This window comes from Hypomesus nipponensis, chromosome 12 (assembly GCF_054491055.1).
Source record: "Hypomesus nipponensis isolate SF chromosome 12, ASM5449105v1, whole genome shotgun sequence".
In the NCBI taxonomy this organism is placed as follows: Eukaryota; Metazoa; Chordata; class Actinopteri; order Osmeriformes; family Osmeridae; genus Hypomesus; species Hypomesus nipponensis.
The window spans coordinates 13,394,661-13,403,583 of record NC_140372.1 but is presented as its reverse complement, the minus strand read 5'-3'; the positions used below and the strand labels follow the sequence as shown (position 1 = coordinate 13,403,583).

At 50.3% G+C, this 8,923-nt stretch overlaps 1 protein-coding gene across 1 annotated transcript; it reads left to right on the top strand.

Annotated features, from left to right (window-relative positions):
- Positions 1-402: 402 nt before the first annotated feature.
- Positions 403-8,279, top strand: ppef1 (protein phosphatase, EF-hand calcium binding domain 1). The gene is made up of 18 exons (XM_084667974.1): positions 403-454; positions 1,375-1,407; positions 1,827-1,954; positions 2,332-2,392; positions 2,896-3,065; positions 3,138-3,252; positions 3,364-3,410; positions 3,658-3,824; positions 4,004-4,040; positions 4,450-4,599; positions 4,726-4,874; positions 5,163-5,385; positions 5,763-5,948; positions 6,069-6,211; positions 6,405-6,511; positions 6,667-6,830; positions 7,279-7,363; positions 7,755-8,279. The coding sequence occupies exons 1-18, from the start codon at positions 403-405 to the stop codon at positions 7,925-7,927; spliced, it is 2,190 nt and encodes a 729-aa protein (XP_084524100.1). The 3' UTR covers positions 7,928-8,279.
- The last annotated feature ends 644 nt before the right edge of the window (positions 8,280-8,923 follow it).

Here is an 8,923-nt window from a genome sequence, read left to right as displayed (position 1 = left end):
TGTTGTTTGGTTAAGTGGTTCTTTCAAATCTTACAAACCTGAACTGTGCTGTTTGACTTTTTTTGGAGGTGTACTTCTGTTTGCAAAATGTTTCCAATGTGGGCCTTGAATTAATGTTGCGGACCATACAGCTTTAAAAACCTGTCAACACCATGTAGATAAAGGCATCCCATCAGGCAGTTCTGTAAAAATAGCACAGAAAAGTTTGTACGATTGTGCATTTTTTTTTCTTTCTGGACCCTGGAGTGTTTTACAAAGTATTAAGCTATTTGAAATTCCTCCATCAGACCTGCATGATTATCAACATGGCGGGTGACCAGTGCCTTTCAGAGAAACATTCATGTCCGACCCCAAATCCTAATCTGCTGACCCTACGTGACCTCTGACCTGGGTGTGGCCACAATGGGCTGTGGCACTTCCACCTCAACAGAGAGCCAGAAGAGGCCAGGGCCAGGTGAGGGATTGGAGACTTCAATCTGGGAAACATTGTGTCCCATAATACTGTTAGTTCCTGATCCCCAGATGCACTTGGTATGCACTTTTTCATGTTCAATATTGCTTTGGCCAAGCCTGGCTGCCAGCCCAACGTCTCCCCGCCCACAAAAAAATGTGGTCGGGAAGTTGGGTCTGGAGGGTCTCGTATTGGGAACAACTATATAAAACCAGGATCGGGAGGGACGAATGAAATTGCCAGGGCCGGCTTTATACGATGATGGACAGATGATCAACAGTAACTTAATCAACAACGTCACGAAAGAGCCCTTGGGTTGAATTTGTTTTCAACAAACAACATATTACGTTGCTCTGATTGGTTGTAGGTCTATCCAATTGAGCGAAGAGGCATTTGTTTTACGAGTTTGGTTGAAACACGCCCCATAGTCACAGCCCAACAGAGAGTTTTTAGACTCATATTCTGACTAGAATTATGACTATGACAACGTCAGGCTAGCTTTGGCCTCCAGCTGCTACTAAATGAACATATAAATGTAAATGTATTAATTTAGCAGCTTGATTAGCTCTGATAGTAGCTCTGATTCAGCGCTGATTCAAATGCACTACAACCGACATGCAGTATTATTTGATTCAATGTAAATTAGCTACATGTTTCTTTAACCATTATTCTCCATGCAGGAACAAGTCTTGTGTCTTGTTATTTTATTATTCCATAATATTTAATATTTGCAGGATGTTTAGCAGGGGTACTTTTTCCCTGTCTTTTAATTCTGTCGTCTCAGGTTCCTGCCAAATATCTGCTTGGGAGTTTTTTTTTTCTTTCTCTTCTTTTCCCTTGTGTCTTGTTAAGTTTCCCTCACTCTCTCCACCTAAGTTCATTTAATTTAATTACTCCTTCTCTCCTCCTTCCTTCTCTGCCAGCAGGAATTGCCAAGAGCCCCAGCCCTGCACTAAGTAAGAGACTTCCTCTCAACAACATCGCTTTGTTCCCATTGGTCAATGTTCCCGTCACTCACTCCTGTCTATATGTCCCATTGGTCAGTGTTCTCCATCTGGTACCCTTGACCTTATGTGCCATTGGTCAGCGTCCACATCTTTCCCCTGATTGCTGATTGGTCAATCAGGAAGTGTCATGCGAACCCAGGGCAGAAAGAACAGCAGAACACTGACAGTGTGGTCTGGCTGGTCTGGAGTCCCATCATGCCTCTCTCTCTCTCTCTCTCTCTCTCTCTCTCTCTGTCTGTCTCTCTCTCTCTCTCTCTCTCTCTCTCTCTCTCTGTCTGTCTGTCTCTCTCTCTCTCTCTCTCTCTCTCTCTCTCTCTCTCTCTCTCTCTCTCTCTCTCTCTCTCTCTCTCTCTCTCCTGTTCTCTTAGCCATGAAGGCAGCCATCTTGATCCAGCGCTGGTACCGACGTTACATTGCTCGTCTGGAGATGAGGCGGCGCTACACCTGGAACATCTTCCAGTCCATAGAGTACGCAGGAGAGCAGGACCAGCTACAGGTACACCTGTCCCACCTCTGTAACTAGCTACAGGTAGACCTGTCTCACCTCTCCAACCAGCTACAATCAGACCTGTCTCACCTCTCTAACCAGCTACAGGTAGACCTGTCTCACCTCTTTAACCAGCTACAGGTAGACCTGTCTCACAACTCTAACTAGCTACAGGTAGACCTGTCTCACAACTCTAACTAGCTACAGGTAGACCTGTCTCACAACTCTAACCAGCCACAGGTAGAACTAGACCTCACATTCATAAACAGCTACAGAACCAAACAAGACTCAGCCCTAATCCTGGAGACCAACCTCAAGTCACACCAGTCCAAATGAATGAATGTCTTTGATTGTTTCTCTCCTCTTCCCTTCTGCCCCCCTTTCAGCTCTCCAGCTTCTTCAGCTTCATGCTGGACAACTTCACCCAGCTGAACGCCAACGGTCCAGGTACGGAAGGACGACCTCTCCTCCTCCCCCTACGCCCCCTCCTCTACCCTCCTCCTCTTTGACCCTCATCTTTCCATACCCTCCCGTCGCATCTCCTTCCTCCTCTTCATCACATCCCCTCTCATTCTCCTCTTTCGACTCCGAGGCCTCTTTTCCGCCCCTCTCCTTCCCATCCTCCTCACCAGTAGATGTTAGCTCCATCCCACCCCTGCATTGATCCACAGAGGCCGTGCGGCGACGCTGTGTTGCTTAGCAACTAGTCCGACAGAGAAATCCCGCTGGTGAGCGGCCAGTCTGACGGACGCAGCTGTGGGTCCCCCTGCTCTGCTCCGAATGGATGCTACACCACGCTTCTAATACAAACCAAACTACCGACTCAGCATGAAAAACACCATCACCCACTGTGTGTGTGTGTGTGTGGCGAGGGTGACCACTGTGTGTCTGTGTATCATCGTCTACTTTGCTTCTGTTTTGTGTGCGTGCACATCCGTGTTGGGTTCCAGACCTGATCTCCCACCTACTGGGCCCTGTGGCAGACCCATGGTACCAGAGAGAGAGGCAGAGCAGCTACGAGCAGATGACCGTTCCGGAATCCTACATCGGGCCCCACCTCTCCTTCCCCCTCAGGGTGGAACACACCAACGCTCTGCTCAGCGCCTTCAAGGACCAGCAGGTACTGTCCTACCACCTTGACCCTGGGTCCTAGCTCCTACCTCTCTCTGAAGTATCTCTCCTCTCCATTCAGATCCTCCATGCCAGGTATTTTCTACAGCTACTTCATGAAACCAGGAAGTTCCTGAAGCACATGCCCAATATCATCCACCTGTCTACCTCCTATACCAGGGAGACAACCATCTGTGGTAACTCACACACGCGCCTGCGCACACGTACACACATCATTGACGGTTCACCTTCCTGTTCCTTTTTTGTGAGAATCCAGGCTGATGTTAGCTGTTGTCTGTTGTTCCCAGGGGATCTTCATGGGAGACTAGACGACCTCCTCCTCATCTTCTACAAGGTAAACACAGGGGCTCCAGAACGACAAGGTCAGAATCAGAATCAGAAGGGATTTTATCCGCCATGAATGTTTGCACAAACAAGGAATTGACTTTGGCCGGAAGGTGCATACAACCCTAACCCTAATACTAAGGGGATTTAGAACAAAAAATAAAATATAAGTAGCCATAATTACAATCTAACCTAAAATCTAAGGTTTGTCACCGACGGAATTCTTGACGTCATCCTAACCAACGTGAACGTTCCAGAACGGCCTGCCCTCGTCCGAGACGCCGTACGTGTTCAACGGCGACTTTGTGGATCGAGGGAAGAAGAGTGTGGAGGTGCTGGTCCTCCTCTTCTCCTACATGCTCCTCTACCCCGACCACATGCACCTGAACCGGGGCAACCACGAGGACCACATCATGAACCTGCGGTCAGTGGGGGGAGCGAACCTGGGCCGCCTCTTTTCTTCGGTGGTCTACCGTGACACCCTACAAATGAGTACCTCCGTTCACGTCCTGACTGGCCTGTGTAATCTCTTGCGTGACCCCTGTGTGATCTTTGTGTAATCTCTTTGTGATCTCTGCGTGTGATACGCGGGATCTCTTCCAGATATGGGTTCACGAAGGAGGTCATGCAGAAGTACAAGGTAAACGGATCATTACGAATTCTCTGGGTCTCTACCCCATTACAGATCCATTTAAATCGGTGTGTGAACTGTAGACGATATCCGTGCGTTATCATTCATTATACATGAAATCAACTTTTGATATATACAGTATACAACTGTATTTACTGTATATGTATAGAACCATTTTGTTATAGTTATCTTAGAGATAGTCTTAAAAAATGTTCGGGTCAGTTACATTCTCCAAAACCCCTGAGGGAGCATTGGAGAAGAGAACTTTTTCATTTCGTGTTTGAATGTTTCCATTGGAGTGTTACCCTCCTCTAGTGGTGGTAAGTTGTTACTACAGGATCCCAACCCCACAGAGTTTAATGTGTGTGTCTTTGTGTGTGTGTGTGTGTGTCTATTGGTGTGTGTGTGCGTCATGCAGAGCCACGGCTCAGAGATCCTGCAGCTGCTCCAGGATATCTTTAGCCTGCTGCCCATCGCCACGGTGATAGACAACAAGGTTCTGATCGTGCACGGTGGGATATCGGACACCACTGACCTGGACTACCTCAGAACCATTGAGAGACACAAGGTTAGATGGATGAATGGAGGGACATACAAACGGATGGATGAATAGACATTCGGTGGATGAGTGGCATTCGGTCTCATCATCTTTGTCCAATCGTCTTCTCTTGTCTTCTTGTTTCCTCTCGTCCAGGTCAAATCAGCGCTCAGGCTTCCCAGACGTAGTATGGACCAACTGGACGTGAGCCGGAGAAGCAGGCAGGCCAGCAGGCAGGCAGGCCGGCAGGCAGGCAGCCCGCGGTCACACAGTCGCCGGGGCCACAGCAGGAGCCCCTCCCAAGGGTCAGAGAGCCAATCAGAGAAGGACACAGAGAAGGACACACGCACACTCTTTTTGACTCTGCTATTGATCGCTTCTCATTTCCCTTTCTTCTTTTCTTCTCTTTTCTCGCCCTACCTCCAATCTCTCTCCCTCCCCTCTCTCTCCACCCCTCTCTCCCTCCCCTCTCTCCCCACTTCTCTATCCCTCTCCTCTCTCTCCGCCCTCGCTGTCTTGTCTCCACGTGCTCTTCCTTCTTTCCCTCGTCTCCCGCTCTCTTTTTCCCCCTCATCCCTCCTCTGTCTCCACAGCAAGAGACGCTGTCACCTGACCAGACAAGGAAGTGCCTCCTCGTCCTCCTCCTCTTCCTCGTCCTCCCTCTGCGCTCCGCCGAGCCCTGACCGCCCCTTGCCCCGCCCCAGCCCCTCCCACGTGATGCCCAGCCCCTGCGGGTCACTCCAGGTGCCCTTCCTGGACTCCCTCGTGGCCCTCACCCCTCCAGAGCCCCCCCGAGAGGAGCTGGAGTGGAAGCAGGTAGGAGGAGGGCGCCACGAGAGTAGCACGGCACCACACTTCACGCAATCCACTGGAAGTACCTCCACCAGTGTGATCAAACTCTCCTTTCCTCTATCGTGGTTCAGTTGTTATCCAGACTTAAGTGATACAATAGTAAGATCGTTCCAAGTGTTTTCATGCATGGAGAGGTTTCACAGCAATGGTGTGAACGGTTGTCTGTCCAATGACAGATCCTACCCAAGCTTATAGGAAAGACAAAGAACCTCACATGTACGACTTAACTAGGAAGTCAGTTTTTGTTACAAATATGCTGATTAATATCTACCAACGGGTTCCAATTAGTCATCTCCATCAATGCTCCCCTCCCCTCCCCTCCCCTCCTCTCTCCTCTTCAGGTGGTGGACGTGCTGTGGAGTGACCCCAAGCCCCAGGAGGGGTGCAGTCCCAACACCTTCAGGGGAGGCGGCTGCTACTTTGGGCCAGACGTGACCCAGCGCCTGCTGGACAGACATGGCCTGACTCTGCTCATACGCTCCCACGAGTGTAAACAGGAGGGCTACGAACTGTGTCACCACGGACAGGTACACACACACACACACTGACAGAATCCCACAAATACATGTACGCAGCATTGAGCGTGTGTGTCCATCCGTGTGTACGTGTGTGTGGCTGGCCGTGTTTGGCGTGTGTGCGTGTGTCAGGTGATCACCATCTTCTCAGCGTCTAACTACTATGAGGAGGGCAGTAACCGTGGTGCCTACATTAAGCTGGGCTCAGAGCTGGTGCCGCGCTTCTACCAGTACCAGGTCAGCCGATCCACCCGGAAACTCACGCTCACACAGAGGTCAGTGTGTGTGTGTGTGTGTGTGTGTGTGTGTGGGGGGGGGGGGGGGGGGTGTATGTAGTGAGTCTGAGGGGAGGGGTCTGTGTGTAAAAGCTGTAAAAAGTTTGTAAAAGATTCATTCAAGTGTGCGTGTGGGGTTTAGCTCTGAAGGCTGTGTGTTTATATGTGTGTGTGTGTGTGTGTGTGTGTGCAGGGTGAGTGTAGCAGAGGGGTCAGCTCTGAAGGCTCTGCAGGAGAAGCTGTTTGCTCATCGGTCAGAGCTCATGGCTGGGTTTCAGCGGTATGACCTGAACAACACCGGTAAGAGCTCTTTCATCCTCTGTCTTTTCTCTCTCTCTGTCTTTGTCTTTCTCTCTTCTCTCTCTCTCTATCTTTTCTATGTCCATCTTCTCTCTCACTGTTCTTTATATCGTGTCAAACAGAAGTTGTGTGTCTGTGTGTGTCTTTTCCTCCAGGCTGCGTCTCCATCAGCGAGTGGGCCCAGGTGGTGGAGGCTGTCCTGAGGCTGGACCTCCCCTGGAGGACCCTGCGCCCGCGCCTCGCCCGCCTGGCACCAGATGGCAGCGTGGAGTACCAGTCCTGCTTCCAGGACATGGACCCGGGCCAGCCACTACCCAGGGTCAGAACACAGAATAGAGAAACTAGGATATACTAGAACGTAGAATGTACTAGAATGTAGGACATGTACGAGATTGGGGTCTCCAATCCTGTTCTCGGAGAGCTAACTTGCATGTTGGTTTTTGCTCAAGGCACACTTCTTTGATCTGATTCAACACTAGTTACCTGATAAACCATATGATTATTAGACTTAGGTGTGGTAGATTAGTGTAGGAGCGAAAATCTACAGGCAGGTGGCTCTCCAGGCACAGGGTTGGAGATCCCTGTACGACAATATATACAGAATATATGTACAAGAAGATGTGCGTATTTAAATGAAATAAATGTATATGAAAAAGAATATGCTAGGATGAGGTATGTTTGGACACAAGCTCTAGAGGTGTGGATGTCGGTGTTTGAATTCCACCTTGGTCCTTTCCTAACCCGAGCTGTGGTCTCCATCGCCCCAGGTGACCCCCGGCCTGGCGGAGACCCTGTACAGATACAGGACAGACCTGGAGATCATCTTCAACATCATAGACAAAGATCAGTCAGGTGTGTCACACCAGGAAAGCATGATGGACAAGAGCCACCCCACTCTGAGAAATGGTTCTGGACTAACCTGTTGTGAGGAAATGGTTATCCACTAGCCTGCTCTGAGAAATCCTCTCCCTTCTCATCCTGCCCATTCTCCTCTCCTTTGAGCTCCTGTCCAATCCTCGCCTCTCCTCCACTCTCTTCTCTTTTCTCCTCTCCTCCACTCTTCTCTCCTCTCCTCCTCTCTCCTCCACTCTTCTCTCCTCTCCTCCTCTCTCCTCCACTCTTCTCTCCTCTCCTCCTCTCTCCTCCACTCTCTTCTCTTCTCTTTTCTCCTCTCCTCCTCTCTCCTCCACTCCACTCTTCTCTCCTCTCCTCCTCTCTTCTCTTCTCCTCTCCTCCTCCGCAGGTCTAATCTCCATCGAGGAGTTCCGTCAAACCTGGCGCCTGTTCAGCACCCACCTGGGCGTCGCCGTGGACAACACGGCCATCGATGAGCTGGCGAGGAGCATCGACTTCAACAAAGACGGCAGCATTGACTTCAACGAGTTCCTGGAGGCTTTCAGGGTGGTGCACAAGTAGCAGAGCTGAGAGGGAGGGAGCTCCACTGATCCACCTGTGAGGTCCTGACAGGACAAGACTGTTGCCTCAGGGACACACACACATTCTCTATAAACCCTCATGTAAACACCGACAGGATGTCTCATACACCGGAGAGTGTCTGGAAAGACATTCGGGAGAATTCCGTACCTTTCCGGAGCATTTGGGGAAACGTGGATTCTGGCGTTTTCTACAGCCACGCGCTGGGGGTGCCTAGGCTTGTGAAGCTGTTCTTCCGCAGGATAAAACTGTCGTTAGCAGTGAGCCTCTTTACTGTTTGAAAACCTGTGCGCATGTCTGCGTGTGTGCATGAACGCTCGCACATGCTCATCGGCTGGTCTGTATCTCATTGTACTGCAGTATAACGTCAATAAAATGCCTTTTCAACTTTGTGTTTGTGTGTATGTGTGTAAAGAGTGTGTGCGCGTGCAAGCCTGTGCGTGCGTGTGTGTGTGTCCTAACCACTGTTATTAGGGAGTGTGAAACATCATAAAACCGGTCTTCTGACAACCAGACCAAATGTCAGGGTCTGGATTCAAGACACACACACACACCTGGCCAGGTGCCAGGCAAGCACAAAAAGTAGCCTGGAAGGAAGGAAGAGATTTGTTTGAGCAGATTTGTTTGAGTCTGTTAAAGCTATAACTGCCCCTTAAGTCTTTTCTGTGCCCATCTTGTGCTGCCGTACATGGGGGAGTGTGTGTGTGTGTGTGTTTCAGTGGCGTAAACGCCTCCTCTCCCCCTTCCCTACCTTCACTCCTCCTGTCCTCCTTGACTCCCACACTCCTCCTTCCTCCTCTCCAACTCCTCCTTCACTCCTCCTTCACTTCTCCAACACCCCTGCCCCACTTCTCCTTCACTTCTCCAACACCCCTGCCCCACTCCTCCCACACTCCTCCTCCAGCAGTCTCCTCCCATCTGCCCCTCCCACAGCCCCTCCCAAATAGGGTCTTCTGCCAGCAGGGGTAATGCTAGCTC

Coding starts and splice junctions, on each gene's coding strand:
- ppef1 (XM_084667974.1), top strand. CDS start 403: ATGGGCTGTGGCACTTCCACCTCAACAGAGAGCCAGAAGAGGCCAGGG. Junction 3,411..3,657: donor TCCTCCTCATCTTCTACAAG/GTAAACACAGGG, acceptor TGAACGTTCCAG/AACGGCCTGCCCTCGTCCGA. Junction 4,875..5,162: donor AGCAGGAGCCCCTCCCAAGG/GTCAGAGAGCCA, acceptor CTGTCTCCACAG/CAAGAGACGCTGTCACCTGA.